We start from the raw sequence: 23,861 nt of genomic DNA on the forward strand, positions 1-23,861 counted from the left end.
GAGAGAGAATTTGGAAGGCTGAAGACGGGAGCTCCTTTGCTGCTCCTGGACTTGAAGCTCCACGAGGGCAGGGAGCAAAGGCCTTCTTCCTCTGGGCCCACGACCGCTAGGCTTGGGCCAACGATGTAGAAGCGCGACCGGGTGTCCTTTGGCGGGGGCGGGCGGCTCCCAGGGCCCAGTGTGATACCGCACCGCAGCGGATGTAGATGTTCTCAAGACGAACGCTGAGATGAGGAGCCCCGGGGATGCTCCGCGGGGATCTGTGAGCCGGCGGGGAAGGGCGCAGCCTTAGGGACCTCGGGCGCCGAGCGCGCTCAGGCCGGGCCTCCGCGCCGCACTGCGCACGCGCGGCGTCGCCGGGCTCCGCCCCCCGAGTAGGGACCTACAGCGGGCGCGGCGGCAACGGCGGCCTGGCGCTGGCGGTGTAGACACCCTCCCCCTCTCCGCGGGACCCAAACCAGCCGGCCCGGTGAGTGACTGAGCCGGTGGAGAGGCGAGGGTGCCGGGTCCCGCATGCGTGGGGCGGGCCCAAGGGTGCGGAGAGGGGCCGGGGGGCCGAGCGGATTGCAGGGTCTGGACGAGGCCGTGCCGGGCGCGGGCTGCCGGGGCCGGGAGGTGCGGGGGCTTGGCCCCCGCGTGCCCGGGGCCGCCCGGCCGGGGGTCTATGGCCGGAGGCCCCGGGGCAGACGCGAGGCGGCCGGGGGCTTGGGTTGGGCGCGGAGGAGGAGGAGGAGGGGGCGGCGGCCTGGACGGGAAAGGGGGGAGGGGTCCCCCGCCTGGCCGGACCGGGTGTGGGAGGAGGAGCGCGGGGTTTGGATTGGGGGGAAGGGGGCGCGGAGCCAGGGATCGCGGACCCCCGGGGGTGGCGGTGGATCTGCGCGCCCGGCGCCCCAGCGCTCGCCCGCCTTTGTGCCGCTGCGACCCGGCACGCTCGCCCCCGAAAGCGCCGGGTCGCGACCCTCGACTGCGGCGGCGACAGCGTCCGGGCTTGCGGGACGCCGGGCCGGCCTCCTCCGCCCGCCCCCCAGCGTTTTAAATGTTGCATCTCTCCTGGGAGAGCTCCTACCGGTCGGCTCCGAGCAGGAAGTGTCGTCAGGAAGGCCATTTTTAAAGCCTCCTGCGGGCCTCGGAGGTCCGCGTTGACGTGGTTCGGTCTCCGTGGCCAGAAGGACGCCCCCGCGCGCGCCGCTCCCCCCCACCGGAAGGGGGCGCGGTGTTACCCCTCTGCGCCCCAGCGCCTGCTCTTCCCCGTAGCCGCGCTGCGCGATGTGGACTCGCCCTGGATAACGCGAACCGTCGGTGTGCGCGTGCCAACAATAAACTGGAAAACCCGACTTGGCATTGTTTTTCCTTGGGAGTTTGGGCGGCACGTGCCCAGGGAAGGGCTTGACCATGGAGGGCCTTTGTGCTGGAGAGGGGCGTAAGGGGACGGTAGATGACGGTTGGTCTCCTTCTATAAATGCTGACGTTACTCTTTGGGGGACCTCACCCCAATTCCAGCTACTTTTGTATCTTATTGCCTTTGGGGGGTCTTTAGGCAGTTTAAAGCCAGAGACCGTGCAGGGTGCAAAAGAACGAAAATGCCCGAATCGGAAAGGGAAAAAAGCCAAAGGAGAGAATGAAAGAAAACACTTAAGTTCCTCTGTATACTTTGGTTATTCAGTGTATCCCATGAAAATACCCTTGAGTTTTAAAAACTGGGATAGTGAACAGTTTATTAATCTAAGATAGGAAAATGAAAAGTGAAATACTAAGCACTGTGTTCTGTTTAAAAACAGACATCTACACGGCTAAACTGTTGTGTTAGATCCCTGAAACATTACCCCTTAAGCTTAGAATTGAAGCCACCAAGAGTGAGACAAAACCTTGGTCTCCAGGAACAGGCAGCCCTTTCCTATGGAAGAGGAGCAGAGAGGATAGGAATCTGTTTATCTCTGAGTCAGGTATGCAAAGTTCATTCCAATCCCTGATGCATTCTCAGCTGGAGATACTGGCCCAGCAAATGGTGGTTTAAAAACCAGTATCCCAATATAGTCTGTTTAGGTAGAATACAAATGTTTGACTTTTTAAATTGTATCAATGTTATCCCTAACCTAGGATGCATTTTAAAAAGCTTTTTATTTTTTAATCTTGGATCTAATAATAGCCTTGAAAAATAATACTTTTGTACATATTTAGCTTTGTTGGTGCTGCTAAACATTTATTGCAAGGTGCTTCTTGGAAACAAAGGAGGTCATTATTTATTGGGCCTCCTCCTTCATGTGTTATGCAAAACTAATGTAGATTTTTAAAAGTCCAGTAATAGCGATTTAAAAATACACATAGGTCTACTGAGGTCTACCGATCTATTCACTTGAAAGTAAGGGGATCTGGGCCAGTTTATGAGAAAGAAGAACAAAGAACGTTGTTATTGTCGCCAGGAAGGCTGACATTTTTTTCATTCAACGACTCATTCAGCCAATACACATGAGTGCCTTGTGTGACCAATCCTGTGGTAAACAGGGTCCCCACCAGTGAAGCTTTCTCGGTCTCGATTGTTCCCAAGCAGCCTGGCACAGACGTCATTTTCTTTGTTCACGTATTCAGACTCAGGCAACTGCAGTCTCTAGAATGCATCCTGGGGATGAAGTGGCTGGAGACCATCCGATCCATACATTCTCATCCTAGGGTGGGGAGTGGGGAGGCATCAGAATGACCTGGGAAGAATTGGGAGCCTTGTGCCCGAGCCCAGCCCCGGAGAAGTGCAATCTGAGTCATTCTTCCACCTGAGTCCTGGGAAGCCTTTTTCCCTTTTATTTTGAGCTCCCTTGCTGGAGAAGTGCTTTGGGGGCTCTGCCCCGTTTTTCTCTACAAGCAAGAAGGACATGGAGAAACCAAGGCTACAATGACCCAGGACTTAAACCCCAGTGTCTGGCTTCTGTTGCAGGACCTTTGTATGGTGCCTCGCTGCCTCCCAGGGTTCTGAGTGTAGAGGCCTGTGTCAGAGCCTGAGGTTGAGACCAGAGGGGACTTGGTGCCTGAGAAGAGAGGGAAGAAGCCATGGGACTTGCCATGCTTTTGACTCACTCAGCTGCTCGATGGCTCCAGGCAGGAAATAAGAATGGTGCCCAACTGTGACTGCTGTTCCCAGCCTCCCTCAGCAGGGTAGCAGAAAGAATTTAGGTTAGACGCCAGCTGACCAACTCTGTGACCTGGGAAAAGCCAATTTCTCCGGAACTTACAAGAAGCAGGTAACTGGAGGGAGCACTTTGAGGAGTAATGGAGGTAATGTATGAATCTGCCTCCATACCCCACCCCCCGCTTCTGCCTGACTTGGGCTGCAGTGCCCAGCCTTCGTAATACAGCCAGCCACTGAGCGTCTGCATCAGATCACTAGTGTGGCATTTACCACCTCCCTGAAAGCACCTGTTTACTTCGCTGCATCCCTCATCCACACTTTCTTAAAGACAGCAGGCTGGGCAGGGGTCCGGTAAGCAGCCCTGACTCAGGCCTGTTGTGCTCACGCTGTGCCAGGCAGGTTTCAGTTTCCGAGAGTCTGCAAAGGGGTTACTGTCATTATACACTCCACAGAGAGCATCAGTGATGATGTTTCCAAAGTCAAAAGTCTAATAAGCAAGGGTCTACCAGAGTCTACCTGCTCCCTGCCTGCAAGTGTCGTTACAGTTAAGCCAGTGGCCTTGCCTCACCTCCAGGTGCCCAGGGATGAGTTGGTATGTGAAAGGCACAGGAGTGTTGATACAACACTTGGTCTGCTGCACCTGTAATGTCCAGTGAGGGTTCTCAACCTTGACTGCATGTTAGAACCACCTGGCAAGCTTTTAAAACACTCTGAGCCTTCCCCCCCACACACAGAGGGGGGCCCAGGCATCATTGTTTTTAAAGCTCCCCAGGTCAATTTGCTATGTAGAAGAGTGACCAAACATCATCGAGACCCCGTTAAAGACGTGTAGCATCCCAGACATACTCTGACAGGTTGACTGCCCTGATGCAGCCAAGGTTAAGAATCAGCGGGAGGCAATTTTTCTTTGTTTAATTATACTTTTTTATTTAACTCTTCATTTCTTCTACAAAACTTTGACTTGAAGGCAAAAAAATGGAGGGAAGTACAAAAATGTATTTGTCCTTCCTTTTTACCACCTTTAGAGACCTGAAGTCACTAGGAGCGCTTAGTAAGTAGTATTGCCTCGTGTTTGAAAGTGAAGTCGCTCAGTCATGTCCGACTCTTGGCGACCCCATGGACAACACAGTCCATGGAACTCTTCAGGCCAGAATACTGGAGTGGGTAGCCTTTCCCTTCTCCAGGGGATCTTCCCAACCCAGGGATTGAACTCAGGTCTCCTGCATTGCAGATTCTTGACCAGCTGAGCCACAAGGGAAGCTACCTTTCTTAAAATGCTAAAAAGAGCACAGTTGCCTCTTAAGTTGTTTTTTGTTCCTGTGTATAGAACCCTAAGTTTTGACACTAGTCATATTCTTTGTTTAGAAATGTTATCTCTCAAAACTGTTGTTCACAAATAATAACTTCTTTTGTTCTCTGATGCTGTCTCAGTTCACGTGCTCTGCAGTGTCAAGTCTGTCCCTAGGGAACTCCCTTTGTGGACTGGTGAGTGGGGGAGAAGAGCCTTGCCTCCAGCCAGAGACCTTTATTGCATTAGGCTTATTTGTTAAACTAAGAATCTGCTCCTCTGTGATGGCTGGAATCCTCTACACTTGAAGGAGTCTTTCTTAACCAGAAATACGTTGGCTTATTTCTTGACAAAACATGTAGTTTCCCAAACATAAGGCTACCTGCTAGCTGTATACACCATTTCCTCATGTCAGTCATGTCAGTTAGGGTATTACTCCCATTTTACAAGTGAGGAAACTCAGGCCAAGAGAGGTTAATGAGTCCAGAATGACAGAGCTCCAAGTCAAAACCTAGGTTTTGAAGCTTGCTCCTGGTAACCCACGGAGATTGCTCTTTCCACTCTAGTGCCCTTTCTTTTCACCTGGAAAGCTGAGGAGTTGGAACACAGGCTCTCTTGCCCAACCTTCTTGCCTCATTATGTGTGCCCCAAGTGATACACTTGGATTCAGAAGGAAATTTAAGATCCCAGAGTTGTACATTTGTCAGCAACATTTAGAAGCCTTTTTTGCCATCAAGATGGCTATCAGTTCAGTCATTTCAAGTGAAAGTAGATGAGCAAAAAGAAAATACTTCATTAATGTTTGCCATTGTGTAGATCTATTTACCATTCATTTTAATTCTGATGCTTTGTCTGAAAAACTTCTTGGTGAGTGAGGCAATTGTTTCTCCTTGAATGCTGACTTACTGGGGAGGTGTTGGCAGTTTACACACCTAATGTTGGACTGTTACCCTGATCAGGTATCACTCATTTACATGCTAATGGTCACTTAGGGGTAGAATGTTTTAAATTTTTGGTTATTGAGACACGTTAGAGTAGCCTGTGCTCTCTATGGCTCAGTAGACAAAATGAAAGGATTCCTGTCTTTGAAGAACTTTCTCTTTGCTTCTCTGTCCAAGAAAGGATGCAGTCAGCCAGCTAAAATTTACAGAGTTTGGTGGGTATCTCATGAACATAAGATGTATGTGATAATCCATGTAGCATACATAAGATTTAATTGCCTAGCATCTTTTTTTTTTTTTTTTTTAATTTTGCACATTAACATCGAGTGTGGAAACACATTCATTTGCTATAGGGGTAATGCACAATTCAGCTGAGCTTGAAGAGGAAAAAGTCAGTCAGTACACTGGATTATATGGAAACCTAAATTGTAGTGAGCACTCTTGCAGATAAAGCATCTTTTTCTTGGCAACTATAAGCACCTTTTGGCCTGTTTGCCACTAAGGCAAGGTGGATGGCTTGACCCCAGAGGTGAATTCTCTTTTAGACAGTACAACCTGGCAACTATAATTAAAATCATAAAATGAGATTCACTGTGTACTCCAGAAGAAGCCAGGTAGCAAAGAAGCATGTGTTTTAGCCCCTTGGACTGTTTATGTGATAGGCATCATTTCTTCTTCTATTTTCTTCATTAAAACAGGGAAAATCATATTTGTAGCAGTTGTGAGTGAGTGACTTGGAACCTGAGTGCTTATAGTCACACTGTCACATTCAGTCCTCGCGAGATACAGTAGTAGTTGTTCAGTCGCTCAGTCATGTCCGACTCTTGGCGGCCCCATGGACTGTGCGGCACGGCAGGCTTCCCCTGTCCTTCACCAGCTCCCAGAGTTGCTCAAACTCCTGTCCATTGAGTAGGTGATGCCATCCAACCATCTCATCCTCGGTCGACCCCTTCTCCCGCCTTCAATCTTTCCCGGCATCAGGGCCGTTTCTAATGAGTTGGCTCTTGACACCATGTGGCCAAAGTATTGGAGTTTCAGCTTCAGCATCAGTCCTTCCAATGATTATTTTAGTAGGTACTGCTACGGTCCATTTTACAGTTGCACAGTTGGACAGTTCGCTTCAGGTCAGGCCTGGAAAGCGATGGGATAGGCTTGGAAACCCTATGATCTGATTCCAGAATCTGCTGCCTTAAACCTTGTTTTCCTGCTTTTTGTTCTTCTATTGACACTTTACATTTCCAGTATTTAGGAGTCAGATGCTTCCTTTTTAATAAAAACTTACACACCCTTCATGATTTTTATACCCTCAATGTCACTGGACTGGTTTCTAACAAACTTAACATTTTTCTCCACCTGTCCCCCAAATAAATTTTTAAGTCACCAGGTCAAGTGAGCTCAAAGTCAGAAGGAAAACCTGGCGGTGATGGGTGCTGCTGCTAGGCTTTTTCCCAGGAAAAGGCAAAACTCGGTCTAGAGGAAGCGCATTTGTCACACGTTGTGTGCCGCCTCTTTGTTCATGGAAGTCATCTTTCTCTGATGCTGGAGGTAAATGTGCATTAAAAAGCACACTTTTCACCATTTAAAAACGGGCAACTGAATATTAACTTTTACTTATCATGTCCAAAGTTAATAGTACTAAGTATCTTCTGTGTTTTTGAGAGCCTTCCTAAATAAACTTTAAAAAAGTATGTCTCTAGTCCTAGGAGATCCAATGCAGAGAGATGTTATAAAGGATACCGTGAGTTTGGAAGGTAGGTGATCCCTGAGACTGATGTTACTCATAATTGGTTAGCGGCCTCTCAGCATCTGGCCCACACATGACCCTTACATCTGCAGTGTTTTGTGTAATCCTTGGTCATCAGTTCAATGGGCAGTAATCTGCCAAAGGGCCCAGGTTCACAGGTGGCCGTACCTGAGTGTGAACCAGGTAGAGAAGGGGGCATGGAGGGAGCAAGGTTCTGGGAACCTGTTACTCAGGTGTGCTTGGCGCAGCCTCAGGAGTGTCCAAGTGTAAATGCCAACTCCAGAGCCATCTCGTTCTTCCACTGCATCCATTTACCTCTGTCGTGGGATGCTACATTGAGATCTTTTTCACCATGACTAGCGGCACATGTTATGATGGTCAAAGAGAATTTTGTTTTGAAGAAGCTGGACATCTTTTGTCACCTGAATGGAGAGAAGTATCAAAGTAGAAACTGCGTAGCTTTGAGACTGTCTTAGAAGCCAAGAAGTACTTTGAAGCAGGTGACATCATTGGGTCATGGCCTAGCACCTTGACTCCCCCATTAAACTATATTTTCTAATCACAGCTCATGGTTCGTATTGGTGCTCGCTTCTGTGGATTCCTTATTCAAAATAGCTGCTGGCATGGCCTTGCAGAAGCACCTCCAGGAGGCCCCTGCACTGCCGAGGCACTGAGTAGCTGTGGTTAGTTCTCTAGACTTTCTGCCATTAAGGTGTTCCCCACTTTTTGCTAAGGTCTTTATCACCCAGTCCAAGTCTCCAGTCCAGGAGGAATGACACTTCCACCTTTCAAAAGGATTTGGAGAGGAAATGGCAAAACTGCTTTTTTTGTTTTTTAAAGAGTTGGTAAGCAGATTGTACCAGGCAAGCAAGTTACTTTCTCCCCCATCCCCTCCTTTTCCCTCCCTCCCTCTCTTTCCTTTCTTATCTCTCCTCTTCCTTTTCCTGCTGTCCTTCCTCTCTCTCTTGCTCACTCAAGATTATGAGGCTGGTATGCACATCTTGTAAACAGAATTGAGACGGGACAAGAGAGGGAAGGGGCAGATAAATGAATGGTATATCAGGGATTCAGTGGTTTGTAGCTCCAAAGTCAGGATCTAAGAAAGTTACAGGGATGCTGGTTTCAGTTTTATTGAAGGGTAAATTGTGGACAGTGAAACTGCCCGAAGATGGAAGGAGTTTGGGCAGTTATTAGAGCATCAACTGCATGAACAGCTGGCGAAGATGGGTTAAAAGATTGAAGTGTTGCTGGAAGTCTCAGCCAGTGATTTCTGATAGTGCCTTTTCATCAGAATTACATGAGTGACCATGGGCACTGCTTCCTCATCTCTCTCCCACTGAGATTTAGATTCGTGAGCTTTGGGGTGAAGCCCAGAAGGATCTGTGTTCGCTGTGATTCTGTGGCTCCTCCAGATTCAGGAACCACTGGATCAGATCCCCTTTTCAGCCTCTGCACTCCTCGGACCAGTGGTTTTCATAGGCTCTGCCCACAGCCGTTGCTTCCTCTGTTTTAGCAGGATGGAAATGCCAACTGAACATGCGGCTGATGGTAGCATTCTTCGATGATCAAACATGTATGACTTCAGCCTTTCAGACTTACTTTGTGTGGCCCTTGGCTTGTGAGCAGGGTGTCAGAAGGAAAAGGCTAATTCCCATTCTTGTTTCTGCCCATCTAAACAGACACTGAGGCTTTGTGTGACTCTTGACACTTGGGGAAGCGCTTGAAAAGTACATACGCATTGTCTTGTATTCTTTCGCACTTTAGTCCTCATGCAGCTCTGTGGAGGAAGCTGGGTAAGTGTAATTCTGATTGCCAGATTAGAAAAAAAAAAAAACTGAAGTGAGAAAGGTTGAAAGTGTTTTGTTTTTTTTTTTAAGGTAATGAAAGGAAGGCTTTCCACAGATCCCAAACTAAAATGGTTTTTGCTTCACTGCTAGTTCTGTGTATGCTGAAAAAAGAATGTGTTGAAAGATAACTATTTTTATGTGAGAATCACCGCATTGTGTTACTGGCTCCAGACGACAAGAGTGCAGTCCTGGCCGCCTCCCTCTCCCCGTCTCTCTGCTGCCTTCATTTCACCCTCCCGGACCCGGGTCCCTGCAGCAACTGGAGGCAGTGGGTGGAATAAAGGTCAGGCCATGTAGGAGAAGCCACGTCTTCACGATACCGCACTGTCGGTCTTTCCTGGACCCATCTCCCCTTCCCCTGACCAGATCTCCCGCCCCCCCGCCCAGCACCCCCTTTCTTGTTCACTGACCCCCAGCCTCCTTGCTGTCGCTCAGGTGCTCCAGGCCCACTTCCTATAGACCTTCACCCTCCCTCTGCCTGAAGCACCCTCTGCCCAGGCTGCCCAAGGTCTCTGCTCCGATGTCAGCTTATCCTCAGGCCTCTCCTGACTGTCCACACCTCCACACCCCAGCCCTCAACCTCATCCGATACTTATGCCCTGTCCCCTTTGCCTAGTTTTATGGTTTGTTTTCCCCAATCACTGGCCACCTTCTGCCGGATAAAGATACACTTGTTGTCTCTTCTCTCTGCACTCTCATGAGGGGAGGGACGAATTTATTTCTCATCACTGCCCTATAGGAGCTGGAGCAGTGCCTGGCACCTGATAGATGCTCAGTAAGATGTGAAGTGGGTATTTGTAGGCCTTCTGTTTTCAGGATGTTGTTGGCTTCCTAGCACTTGTGCAAGCAAATGGGGTGCACAAGAGAGAGCTGGAATTCATGCTCGTGATTCGATGTACATAGAAACCAGCGGACCCCAGAGCCGGTGTCCTGGCTCTACCACTTGTGCATGTTTAGAAGCTAAAGTGACAGAAGGTATTAGGGAGGTTGATACAAAATTACACTTGTATTTGGCCAAACTAATACAATTATGTAAAGTTTAAAAATAAAATAAAATTAAAAAAAACAAAAAACAAAATTACACTTGTGAAATTGCTAGATGCTCTCAATGACACTTAAAAGTAACTCACTCAGCAAAGGCCATCCTAAGTGACTGCCATGATTATTACCCTGCTAAAGTGATGACTTTTAGAGGGTAGATGACTTTTGGTTGAGATTTGTTATTTGCCAGTTCTGTTGTACTATGTACTATGTATACCAGGGCTTCCCTGGTGGCTTAGCTGGTAAAGAATCCGCCTACAAAGAGGGAGACCTGGGTTCCATCCCTGGGTTGGGAAGATGCCCTGGAGAAGGGAACGGCTACCCTCTCAAGTATTCTGGCCTGGAGAATCCCATGGACTGTATAGGGTTGCAAAGAGTTGGACACAACTGAGCGACTTTGACTTCACTTCTTTGTACTGTGTTACTATCAACATGTGCACCAAGATAATAAGTGAAGATTTAACATAAAATTCCCAAGGTCATTGAAGTAGAGGGTAAGTCTGGAAACATGTTAGCTAAGCTAAACCTTAAGTTCATGCATTAATCATGCTTTATGATTTCTTTATTTTCCCCTTAGTGTTGCCTGGAATATCAGAGAATTGGAAGCAGTCACGTTTGAGGACCCTAACCTGCTTTATGAAGAGAGATAATTAAGTGTGCTCCTAGGTGCCCTGCCACAAAGCGTGTCAAGGATGCTTCCTGAGGATTTTATCATATGGAATCTTTCTGGATTTCAGCAGGCTTTTTAGAGATGCAAATGAAGAGATGAAGGACATTGGACAGCAACTCTATAGCACACCAGTGGGTGACGGACACAATGCCTTGACCATGTCACCCAAACAGCCTAATGCTCATCGAGGGACTCGACCAGACAGACCGGACACTCAGACTCTTCTGTATCAAGGCTCTGAGGCAGAGTCTGCTGCCATGACCATTGCTACATGTGTAAAGTGCAAGAATGTGCATGAGGTCCCACTTCAGGATCTGAAAAAGGATACTGGACAAAGCCAGAAGGAGGACAAATACGTTTGCTTCAAATGCAGCCTTGGCGCAGCCTCTCCCCATTTCCACTTTGTGAATAACAGTCGCAATGCTACTCAAGTAGGAAATAAACCTGAAGCCATCTCAAGTTCTGTCAATCACAAGTTTAAGGTAAGGAACTTCAAGCCAGGCAAATACTACTGTGACAAATGTCGCTTTTCCACAAAGGACCCTCTGCAGTACAAAAAGCACACACTTCAGCACGAAGAGATTAAGTTTGTCTGTTCTCACTGCGGCTGCATTTCCTACACGAAAGGGGAGTTTCAGAGACACCTGGTGAAGCACACAGGCGTGTTCCCTTATCGGTGTGAGTTCTGTGACTATGGTGCCATCAGAAATGACTACATCGTCAAACACAGGAGGCGAGTCCACGAGAAGGCGGGGGCCAAACGGCCGCCCAAAGCCGTCGCCAGGCTGGAGCCAAAGAGGATCAGCGCCTCCAAGCAAAACCCAGAGCTTCCAAAAACTTCCAGGACTGCATTTCAAAATAAGTTGTCAGATCAGCTCTCAAGCTTCTCCCCCCACGCAAGTAAAGACAGGACGCACAGCATCACGTTGTTACCTGAATCCAAAGACTACCAGAAAGACGTGGTGTGCATCCCACACAAAGGGGCCCTGTCAGAGCCCACTGAGGTCAACCTGCTGGAGAACAAAAGTGTGGAGGTGGAGGTCTTGTCCCCCTCTAAAGAGCCCGTGCAGCCGGGGATGCCGTTAACGGTGGTGGCACCAGCCGAACTCGTCGTCCCCGCCAACTGTCTAGCCCAGCTGATGGACGTGAAGGTTGTCAACGGAACGCAGCAGCTCCTGCTCAAACTGTTTCCCCTGGAAGAAACCAACAGCCTTGATGCCAGTGGAGGTGATGGTGGTAGTTCCGAACGTGGGTCTAAAGAGAGAGGTGCAAGCGAGCAGGAAAAAATGGCTGCCACAGAGCTCACGCAGTCCCTCGCGATCGAAGGGACTGTCGGAAAACTTGCAGGCATCGGTAGTCTACAGTCGTCAGTTCAGAAGCCACTTAAAAATGTAAAGTGGATGAGGTCTTACGATTTTTTCATGCCAAATTCTGGCAGGCACAGCAGCGGAGAATCCCTGCTCAACCCAGGGAGAGTTGAGAGTTTGCAGAAAAAAGGTTACACGTATCCCCATAGAGCTGCTCTGCCTTCCTTTGCCTTCAAAGGCCATTCTCCATTATCTCTAGTGAAAAACGGTGTCTTACGTAGTCTTGGAACCTCATCAAACTCTTTTCCATATAAAGCTGCCCTTTCTTTTACTGAAGACAGAAGAAACTTACCCAGTGACCCACAGCAGTTATTTCCTGTCTCTGCACCGCCTGCAACCATTTCCTTCTCTGGAGAAAAGGACTCACTGCCCCTATGTCAGAACGACTTGGGCTCTAGTAATGAGATCAGCCTTCCTGCAAAAACGGTCACCCCTCCCAGGAAGCTGCAAGACAACCAGACACAGGAGTACAAGGCAGTTTCAAACGCAGGCCAGGTTTCCTCTCAACACAGAAGTGAGTATTTACACATCAACATAATGGGAGAAGACAGAGTCAGAGCCCAACAGTCCGGGGATAAACCTCTGGAATTAAAGAATCCCGACAAGACTAATGACTCCTTCGATGGCCCAGTCATCTCCTCTGTCTTTTCTCTGAGCTCCGGATCTGAAAACGTCCCTGAGGGCGTCAAGTGGAATAGTTCAACGTCCAAAATAAAGTCAATTGAACTCTTGCGCAGAAAGATAGCCCAGTTAATCGAATCCTGTGGGAAGCCTTCATCTCTGGCTGCTAATAGCGCCCACCGACATTCTGTAGGGAAGGCATCTAAGGTCACTTCAAAAGCCACACCTGAAGGCATCCAGGAAATTAACGTATCCTTCACCAGCACTGGCTATTCCACGGGCACACTCCCCAGACCTCAGGATGCCGGTGGCGTTAGTGGACAGCTCGCACACCAGCAGGCGTATCCACAGCTTGTCGAAGGCAACAGTGGGAAAACTGAAAGCAGAGTGACCAAGAAGCCACACGTGGCTACTCCAGTGTTGATCCCCAAGGGGGCCGTGTTGAGGGTTTTTAATTCCTCTGAGGATTCCCACATCATAGAGGCAACCTGCGAAGCACCTGTCAACATCCCGTGCACTGAGACGCAGTTAATAAAGCCCATTCCGCTCTGCCCAATGAAACGGACAGACCCAGACGTACAGTTTCTGATGAGTGAAAGTGGGCCCATAGATATGTCCCCAAATCACGATCTGTCTTTTCGGCCTAAATCACGAAAAGAGAGTGCCCATTGTAGCACTGTGCCCAAAAAACCTGGATCCATGCATGGCCCACAAGGAAGCAGTGAGATGAGCAAGCAAGCAAAACTGTTTCCCAGAAGTCTTCCCATCAGTAAAAATAAACCCAGACAAATCAGCTCATCCAAGAAGAAAAGCAAAATGCAGACTGACCCCAGCCGCTGTTTCAGGGATCCTTCCATTTTTCAGGTTGCAAGACAGCTTCGACTGATCGCAGCTAAACCAGACCAGTTGATCAAATGTCCCCGTCGGAACCAGCCCGTTATCGTGTTAAACCATCCAGACGTTGACTCACCGGAGGTGTCCAATGTGATGAAGGTAATAAACAAGTACAAAGGCAACGTCCTCAAGGTGGTGTTGTCGGAGAGGACTAGGTGTCAGTTGGGCATGAGGCGGCACCATGTCCGACTGACCTACCAGAATGCGGAGGAAGCCAATCAGATCAAAAGGCAAATGATGCTGAAAATGAAACTGAAGAAGGTTCATAAAAACAACTACCAGGTGGTGGATTCCTTGCCTGATGATTCATCGCAGTGTATATTTAAGTGCTGGTTTTGTGGGCGGCTCTACGAGGACCAGGAAGAGTGGATGAGTCACGGCCAGCGGCATTTGATAGAAGCAACCAGAGACTGGGATGTTCTTTCTTCCAAGGGCAAATAAGTGAAAAACCGGTCTCGGAAGCATGGTGTTTTTGCTACCTTTCAGTTGGTCCTGGTTTGGGTGGTTTGGTTTGTGTCCCTCCCTGACTCAGTAGGGGAAATAGAGTATGCAGGGATGGGAGGGCGGGTCAGTCTTGAGATCTTCCTGGGAATGTGGAGAGCCACGTGTCTGAGCCCAAGCCAGGTGCCTGGACCTCAGAAGGGTCTGTGTCCCTGAAGGAGTGTGCACAGGTTCACATATATGCATTTGTTTGGGGAGAAGGGAAACTCAGAACACATTTTCAGTGGGATCTGAGATTTCAGTCAGCAGCCTTTTTCTGAGTAGATAACACATCTTTTCTTATCCATTCAGAGGGGCAAGTTTAGAACATTTGACACACTCTTTATATAACAAAATGCTACTGAAGAATTAAACCCAGATCTTGGTGTGCACATCCCCCTTTTTTTTTTCTTTTTGTGTTAACTCATCTCCTAAATATTTGGTACATAATGGAGATACATTTGCTACTTCATTTTCTTAAATTTGGTTATAAGAAAGTGGCATTCTTTTAAATCCCTCACCCACTCTGTGGTGTTGCTGAGTGTTCACTGTAGCACAGAGAAATTGTGCTTTTGTTGACCCCTTTAAAGCATGATTCCAAAGGTTGGCCTGAGTTTGCAACAACAGCAGATGTTAGGGGAAGAATAAAAGATTTTCAGGCTTTTGCTTGCTTTTCAAGTACCTTGATTTATGATGGTGGGGGAGGGAATGTGCCTTTTTGGAAGAAGAAAAAGAGAAAATACCTAAAGTTGTCTCCTGTTTGCCCTTACCATTCTCCTGAAAGTCGGCTGAGTAATACATGTCCACTGTGAGTGAACAGGCTCTTTTGAACTCGGATGAACTTTGGGGAAACAAGTCGAGGTAGGATTGGGAAGCAGGTTGGAACTTTAGTGAGACTAAGTTTTGGTTGGGTTCCCCACAAACCAGGGCTGGGTGCTGCACGCTCTGTCTTCCTCCACCACCAGTGGGTCAGACCCTGCCCCTCCCTCTCCCCACCCCCCCACCCCTGCCAGGTCATATTCTGCCCTCCCTTGGTGGGTTTTCTGAACAGGCCCTCTTGTGGAATAAGACCGCTTCCCCACTCACCTGACCACTCCTTAAGATTTTTCCCTCATGAAAACACTGTGAACAGGCAGGAATCCACAAAATGGAAGCCTCCCCACTGTCTTTATTCAAGTTCCAGGAACACTGTACCCAGTTTTCATCAATGGTAATTTCTAACTGATCTCAGCTGCAATCAGGCCTTCCCTGTTGGTCACCCCACTTGAGAAGCAGCTCCGAGAACACTCCAGCTCCCCTCCGCCAGCAGTAGGTAGGGCTGGTGCTGTTCTCCACAGCCCGCCCTCTGCACCACCGTGGCTACATGGGCAGGTGGATGGCTTGGCACACACAGCTCCACCTGGGTTGTAGTCCTCACATGCCAGCCAGCCCCAAGCTGGCCATAACGCAGAGCACAAATGCAAGGCAGCCCCGGTGCATGTGTTCTCCTTTTGTATTCCTTCCGTGGAGAACCGGGGGCGATTATGTCTGAAAAGGGCATGAGCAGGCTTCTTGTTGGCTTGGCAGTTGAAGGCTTCCTGATCCGTTTCCATGTGGGGAAGTCTTAGGTTATGCTCTGATACATTTGATTGTAATACTTTGTAGTTGGTTCTCATTATGGATAAATTGACATGGCTTGTGTGTAGTTTAATACATAATCATTACGTTGGTTTATTGGTTAGTTTTTTATTGAAATTTGAAACTTGGGTTTTTTAATATGTGTATATACATGTGTACACATATATTTTTTACCATATGAAGACTGTGGTAGCTAATTTTCTGATTTCCTATTTTATAATGGAATTATGTGGGCTGGAAAAATATAAAGCATTTTATATTCTAGAAATAATTTATTTTGGAAGTACATTTTTATAATGGTCTGATCTTGTTTTTAGAAAATAAAAGCACAGTGATGGGTCCGATTTCCATGAACAGATGGGTGTATTGTTTCAGTACAGTATTTAGTCCTTGTGCATTTCTAGTTGGTGCTTTTTGGGAAATGGGTCATTTGTACCACTTCACTACATAAAGGAGAGCATTTTTAAGTTTTATCCACAGAAGACTTGTTATGCCCCAACCCCCTAGCATGAAAGAAGGCTCTTAAGAGTTGAGGGGAGAAGAAAAGGCTGTAATTTTATTTTTTTCCTCCTTCTATACCTCACTGCTTGGTAGCATCTTTCCTGAAAGGCTAGACCTTGACCTTCCAGGAAAGATGACCTTGAATCAGGTCAGAGTGTTAAGTGTCAACATGAAGAATTCACACTTGGCAGCATCAACTGTTTTTCAAGTATTACCTAAAAGTCAGCTTATGTACTTGTACAGAGCAAAATTTTGTGAGTAGAATATGTAGCTAGGCTTCTTGAGATTTTCAGAATGACAGTACCTTTTAAGGAATTAAGAGGGCTTCCTGAAAGTCATAAAAAAATGAGAAAGCAAAACATGTTTTCCCTATGTAAGAACCTTAGAAAATACTGTGTTAACATGTAGTTTAATATCATGAAACGAACAAAATTGGAGAAGGTAGAGGCAGAGCTTTGTTGAGTATTTGTCGACTTTCTTACCTTAATTTTGAAGGATCTCTACTCAGTAAATGTTATTCATAGTTCTTACTACAAAAATCATTAACTTATTTTTTAAAGTAGATTTTCTTACTTTGGGGGATCAGGAATGAGACGACCTTCTTATATTTATGATATGACAGTGAAAAAAATTTTTAACATACCCAGAGGCTATTTTTGGAGAAGGCAATGGCACCCCACTCCAGTACTCTTGCCTGGAAAATCCCATGGACTGGAGGAGCCTGGTAGGCTGCAGTCCATGCTAAGGGTCTGACACGACTGAGTGACTTCACTTTCACTTTTCACTTCATGCATTGGAGAAGGAATAGGCAACCCACTCCAGTGTTCTTGCCTGGAGAATCCCAGGGACGGGGGAGCCTGGTGGGCTGCCATCTATGGGGTCGCACAGAGTCGGACACAACTGAAGTGACTTAGCAGCAGTAGCAGCAGAGGTTATTTTACTCAAATTTTTAATCCCCAGTCCAAAACACTTTGTGAGTCCCTCTTACGGGCCAAGAGCTGTTGGTTGAACTAAACTGAACACAATGTATTAACCCTCCAAAGTTCCATCACTCTTTTTTTTTTTTTTTTAGGACATAATGATGTAAGCCACTCCAGAAAACGAAGATGTGATGCTGCTCAGCCTTTGGGATATTTTTTGAATCTGTCAGTGTCCGATTGAGCAGAAAACAAAACATCACATAATACGTTGTAAGCATTATTATATGTCCTGCATTAACAGTCTGTGTGTCTGCTGCTCTGACTTTGAAACATGTTATGTATATAGATAGAGACGTTGGCGTAACTTTTGTTAAATAAAACAACTGTAAAATTCTCTCCGTCCTTTGATTTCACATGTTCTGTGAGTTGGCTATTACACAGCCGTCCTGTGATACATTTCTGAACTACACAAAAGCATCAGTCTACACAGCACAGGTGCTTTGGATTCCATGAAGGTGTATTTTAAATTCGATGCACTGCTGGTTAACCAAGCATGACCTGAAATGAGGCCAGGTGACATTTTTGTTTGCTTTGACTCTCCCTCACAAGAGATGCTGGGTTGAGCAGCAGTAGCAATTTTCATAGCGTGGTCCTCATCAGAGAAGGTGTCTGGGACCTGCCCTCCATGTGAGGCCTCAGCTAGGAGTGGGGCTCGGGTGGGAGTGTCCCCAAGTAGTCAGGGAGCCTGCGGGGGCCAGGTGTGTGGGTGACGCCCTCTAGCCAAATGTACGTGATTATTTATATCTGGTTTCTCCACATTCTTGGAAACTATGAGGGTATTTGGTGAGGGGACTTCATTCCCGGTACCCAAGGAGTCGAAAAGAAGAGATTTAGATGAGTTGAATATTGGCAAACCCTGAGGAAAATACAGGAGGTAGGAGTTGCTGCAGAGAAGGCAATGGCACCCCACTCCAGAACTCTTGCCTGGAAAATCCCATGGACAGAGGAGCCTGGTAGGCTGCAGTCCATGGGGTCACTAGGAGTCAGACATGACTGAGCAACTTCACTTTCACTTTTCATGTTCATGCATTGGAGGAGGAAATGGCAACCCACTCCAGTGTTCTTGCCTGGAGAATCCCAGGGATGCAGGAGCCTGGTGGGCTGCCGTCCATGGGGTCGCACAGAGTCGGACACGACTGAAGCGACGCAGCAGCAGCAGGAGTTGCTGAAGTTCATCAGTTTCACTTATTACCTTGAGTTGAGGAAATAGATCCAACTGTGTAGATCTAATTAGTTACCACCTTCAGATATTTGGGCTTCCTAGGTGGCTCAGTGATAAAGAATCTGCCTGCCAATGCAGGAGACGCAAGAAACTCAGATTCCATCCCTTAGTCGGGAAGATCTCCTGGCTCAGGAAATGGCTACCCACTCCAGTATTCTTGCCTGGAGAATTCCATGTGCAGAGGAGCCTGCTGAGCTATAGTCCACAGAGTCACAAAGAGTTAGACATGACTGAGCACATTTGACTGGTTATCTAGGGGAGTAGAGATCAGATAAGGCAGCTGAACCCTGAAGGGAATTTGTGTAGCCCTGGACTTCAGGCTACGATGTCACTAGGATGGGAGATGGTGGCCAAGACAAAGGCCAATAGTTGGGAAATACCCTCACTAATCTATTACAGTTTTTTTTTGTTTGTTTTTTTTTTTTTAAAAAAAAGCTCAGAAATGTTAACACCTGTTCTTCAGGTTCACATTCCAGGTTCACATTCCAGTGAGTGAAGCAGTGGATGGGACCTTGTGGCAGGAAGCCCCGTGGTACCCTTCCTTGCATCTGTGAACCTCTCCGCCTTAACATATATAGAGCATTATATTGCCACAGGTATCTGCGTAAATTGCACTCCTGAGGTTCCAGCACACAGCAGACATACTCTTAGTCTAATATGACCAGTGCTGTCCAAATATAACACGTATACATATTATTGACTACCTAGTAGCCACACTTAAGACAGTAAAAAGAGCAGATGAGAAAATGTTTTGCCTCAATACATTCAAAATGTGATTTACTCATATTTCAACATAAAACCTGTTGAGATATTTTCTGTGTGTAAACACAAAGGGTGTGTGTATACATAATACATACATAGACTTGAAGTGAAGTTTCAGAAGTCTGGTATATTTTAAGATTAAAACATGTCTCAGTTCTGACGCTAAATTTTTAGTTGTAATGCGATGTCCTATCAAAATACGTGTGTGTTTAGTGGAAAAATTGTGTTGCTTCAGTTTAAAAAATTCAGTTCTCCAGTCACCCTAGCCACATTTCAAGTGTTCATTACCCATATTTGTGTAGTGTTTTATTGTATTGAAGAGGATAGGACAAAGGAAAATGACTATTGTAAGTATTAGCTTACTTGTCTGGATTTCTTGATGGGAAGGGTCGAATTTCATTTTTCTGTGTGTGTCTCTAAACCTAGGCCAGGCGAGGCTAGGTTTTACTCACATTTAGGGAATGTCGCTTCTGCTCCAGGTTCTGTATTAATACTCTGCAAACAGTTCAATTTCTAGATCTACCTTAAATGAATGCACATGTGATTTTTGGAGGTTCTTTATTTTGCAAGCATAGATGGTCAACCAAACAGATGTTTAGCACTCATCTACACTGTATTCACAGTCTGTCAGGGACCCAGCCCACCGGAGGGGCTGCTCGTCTCTACACCATCTGAACCACGTGGGCTCCTCCGTTACCGGGACAGGGACAGACAGGAGCGGAAGGTCTTGCACGGGTGGAAACAATACACAGCACTTCCACTCACAACCCACTGCCAGAAGTGGTTGCACAACCTTCCAAAGCAGCTTCAAGAGAATAGCCTCACACCCACTGACAGGCTGGACCACAGGCTGAATGCTGGAGGCATGCAGTAGCAGCTGCCAGTGGGGAGAGCAACTTGCCAATCCGACAATTGTGTAATGGTAACAGTCTGCTAGGAGTTGGTGAAGGTATGGAGAAAGAGGAACCTCAGCATGCTGTTTGGTAATACCTTTGAAGGGGCAATATATCACTTTGTCTGCCTTTCCCTGATCCCTAGTGAGATGGTGCTGGCGGTGCTTTGTAGGCGAGGTCGTGTCCAACTCTTTGCCACCCCATGGACTGTAGCCCACCAGGCTCCTCTGTCCATGGGATTCTCCAGGCAAGAATACTAGAGTGGGTTGCCATTCCCTTCTCCAGTTTTCAAAAGGATCTGGGTCCAATTTTTTTTAAATACGAGATAACACCTGAACTCATATGAGATTCATAGCCTCAGGAAAGTCAGTTCCAGGTGAATCACTAACTCAGTTGTCCTAACCCCCATTATCAGGGAGACTGTGTTTGTCTACCCGGGTGTAACACACCTGCCATATATGCAGGTTCCGTATCTGCGTGGTTCTATCTGTGGTCGGGTCTCTGTGCTGCTGCACTACACAGCTTATTGCGATTCTTCTTTAGTAATTCTACTGAGACCGTTTACCATTGACAGAAATGTACAGAAAATGAGTCCCGGCAGATATTCTAAGACTACCCTTGGCTCTTGGCTGTTTCCTATGCATATTAAAATCAGCTCACCAATCCCTGTTGAGATTTTGATTAGAAAATCATGAAACTCATAGATGCATTTGAGGAAAATTGTAATCAGTGATAACATGTGGCTATCAGTCTGGTAAGATCCCAATAATCTGATAATTAGTTTGAAAATATAATAGAAAATGTGCTGGACAATAATGCTTTGCCATTTATTCCCTTTTTTTGGAGAACAGTTCTCAGTCACAGTAACAGTAAGAACTGTATAGTTTGCATAATCAAATAAAGCCATGGAGGAAGAAGAAAGAATTTTAAAGAGGTCAGCAAAATTGCCAAATACAAATACAGTATTTTAAAAATCAGTCAGATTTCTGTACATCAACCATGGAAGTGGCTCTAGTAGGAATGTTCCTCTCACCATCGTATTCAACTGTCTAAAAGAAATCCTAACCAGTGTAACTGCTGCTGCTGCTGCTGCTGCTAAGTCACTTCAGTCGTGTCCGACACTGTGCGACCCCATAGACGGCAGCCCACTAGGCTCCCCCGTCCCTGGGATTCTCCAGGCAAGAACACTGGAGTGGGTTGCCATTTCCTTCTCCAATGCATGAAAGTGAAAAGTGAAAGTGAAGTTGCTCAGTCGTGTCCGACCCTTAGCCTCCCCGTGGACTGCAGCCTACCAGGCTCTTCCATCCATGGGATTTTCCAGGCAAGAGTACTGGAGTGGGGTGCCATTGCCTTCTCCAACCAGTGTAAAATGAAATGAAAAATGAAAATTGGGATCTTTATATTTTCTATGTAAGCCATAGGCTAGAGCTTAAAAGAAAAACATGGGAAGAGATATAAGTTCCTTAGAGTTTCCCCATTCCATTTAAAGCACAATTTTTGCTTTAGGTTTTGGGAAGTTACATTTTATCAGTTTACGGCTCTTCTATTCATAAGTCACTTAGATTATTTTCCATAACCAAATTACATATTTGAGTTAACATCTGTCTTTAAAAATCCTAATGTAGTGTATTATTGAAATAAAATTTTCTTGTGTTAAATCTTCCTGGTATCCCTGGGATAAATCTTACTTCCTGATGATCTGTTTATATGTATGTAGTGCTGTGTTTACAGATCTAAGCGTTTACACCATAGAATGGATAGGTCATTTTGTTTCTCCATTTGACGCAAATTGTTTCTGAGACGAGAGAACAGTTGGTCCTTGCAGCGCTAAGCCATCTTTCCAGTAAAGACATCTTGGACAGGCAACCGGAGCAGAGATGGAAACCAGGTTGGGGAGGGAAAGAGTGGAAAGGCTCACTACTGACTTGATTTCTGTGCACTTTTTCAGGTTTTCCATTCCTTATTAGGTCAGTTGTGCTAATCCTTTCTGTTTCATTCCATATCCCTAGAAAAATGTAAACAGTAGTCATGTTCTTTTGGTGTTTATATGCAAGTAGAATGATGCACCTTATTAGGGACACAGAAATTCATGTGCCATTGTGTACACAAACCACATTCCCCATTTATTGAGTGATTTAACAGAGGTTATAAAGTCAGTCACTTGAGGTGTGCATTAAAATTGTTCTAAAAAAAAGATTTCTTTCAGTTCATGAATGGAGCCCATAAAATCTCTAAAAACAAAGTTTTCTTCATTCTAATTCCATGGATTGAGGAGCCTGGTGGGCTACAGTCCATAGGGTTGCACAGAGTCAGACATGACTGAAGTGACTTAGCAACCATGCTTGAAGACATGCCTTTATATGGGTAAAGGACAGAACTAGAAATGGTTCTTGTCAGGGAATGAAACTTCACCAAGTCATAGGGGACAGTCATTTGGCTTCTACAGTTCATGTCTTCAGACATCTCTCAAGTCACTGGCCATTCATTTGTCACAGTCCCAGTGTCTGCTATTATCCAGGCTAGACTGACAGGCAGTTCTGTGGTTTGCCTCATCTAGAATGTGTTTGGGTAATGCTCACCTTCCAGGGACCTAATGTGTGCGTGCATGTTAAGTCGATTCAGTCCCATCGACTCTTTGCAACTTTATGAACTGTAGCCCACCAGGCTCCTCTGTCCGTGAGATCCTCCAGGCAAGAATGCTGCAGTGGGTTGCCATGCCCTCCTCCAGGGGGTCTTCCTGACCCCAGGATCAAACTCGAGGCTCTTCTGTCTCCTGCATTGGCAGGCAGGTTCCTTACCACTAGCGCCACCTGGGAAGTCCCCAAAAGCCTATTATACAATAGAGTGAGCTGACAGCAACACCAAGCCTATACTTTTTGGAATAATCTGATAACAAACCTAAATTTGTAGTGGCTTCAATTCAGCAAAGATCTCATATCCTCATGCGAAGTCTACTGCAGGTTGGGCAGCACTCCTGCTCATCTTGCCTTGGGGGCCATGTTTTAGATGTCAGAGTACAAAACAGAAAAGGGAGGGGTGGTGGAGGAGAGAGGGCTGGCTCTTAGTTGCTTCAGCTAGGAGGGGACATACGCCATGTCCCCAGCGGTCCTTTGGCCGGAATTAGTTCAGCAGCTTCAATCAACTTCAAGTTGTTGTTGTTTATTTAGCTCCTAAGTTGTGTCTGACTCTTTGCAACCCCATGGACTAGAGCCTGCCAGGCTCCTCTGTCCATGGGATTCTCCAGGCAAGAATACTGGAGTGAGTTGTTTCCTTTTCCAACTGACTGCAAGGGAGGTTAGGAAATACAGGGGAGGGCATGGGATATTTGGTAAGCAACAACTTGCCAAAGTAACTGTATGACTTTGAGCAAGTAACTCAACTTCTCTGTGCCTCAGTGCATATAGCATTCAGTTCAGTCCAGTTGCTCAGTTATGTCGGACTCTTTGAGACACCATGGACTGCAGCAAGCCAGGCTTCCCTGTCCATCACCAATTCCCAGAGCTTACTCAAGCTCATGTCCATTGAGTTGCTGATGCCATCCAGCCATCTCATCCTCTGTCATCCCCTTCTCCTCCTGCCTTCAATCTTTCCCAACATCAGAGTCTTTTCCAGTGAATCAGTTCTTTGCATCAGGTGGCCAAAGTATTGGAGTTTCAGCTTCAACATCAGTCCTTCCAATGAACACTCAGGACTGATCTCCTTTAGGATGGACTGGTTGGATTTCCTTGCAGTCCAAGGGACTCTCAAGAGTCTTCTCCATCACCACAGTTCAAAAGCATCAATTCTTCAGCACTCAGCTTTCTTGATAGTCCAACTCTCACATCCATACATGACTACTGGAAAAACCATAGCTTTAACTAGACAAACCTTTGTCA

The 23,861-nt window shown here is 46.6% G+C and overlaps 1 protein-coding gene across 3 annotated transcripts; it reads left to right on the top strand.

Moving 5' to 3' along the window:
- Positions 1 to 314: 314 nt before the first annotated feature.
- ZNF518B (zinc finger protein 518B) lies at positions 315 to 17,443 on the top strand. 3 transcript variants are annotated; one of them, XM_025289697.3, is made up of 3 exons: positions 315 to 469; positions 10,557 to 13,630; positions 17,202 to 17,443. In XM_025289697.3, exons 2-3 carry the CDS (start codon positions 10,745 to 10,747, stop codon positions 17,214 to 17,216), a joined length of 2,901 nt encoding a protein of 966 aa, XP_025145482.3. In that variant the 5' UTR covers positions 315 to 469; positions 10,557 to 10,744; the 3' UTR covers positions 17,217 to 17,443. The 3 variants fall into 3 exon arrangements, 2 of the variants coding, with proteins under 2 accessions (XP_025145482.3, XP_044801573.2); XR_003110520.3 differs by having other exon boundaries at positions 10,557 to 14,872; XM_044945638.2 differs by lacking the exon at positions 17,202 to 17,443 and adding an exon at positions 8,771 to 8,884 and having other exon boundaries at positions 364 to 469; positions 10,557 to 14,676.
- Positions 17,444 to 23,861: the final 6,418 nt, after the last annotated feature.

This window comes from Bubalus bubalis, chromosome 7, assembly GCF_019923935.1.
Source record: "Bubalus bubalis isolate 160015118507 breed Murrah chromosome 7, NDDB_SH_1, whole genome shotgun sequence".
NCBI classification, from domain to species: Eukaryota; Metazoa; Chordata; class Mammalia; order Artiodactyla; family Bovidae; genus Bubalus; species Bubalus bubalis.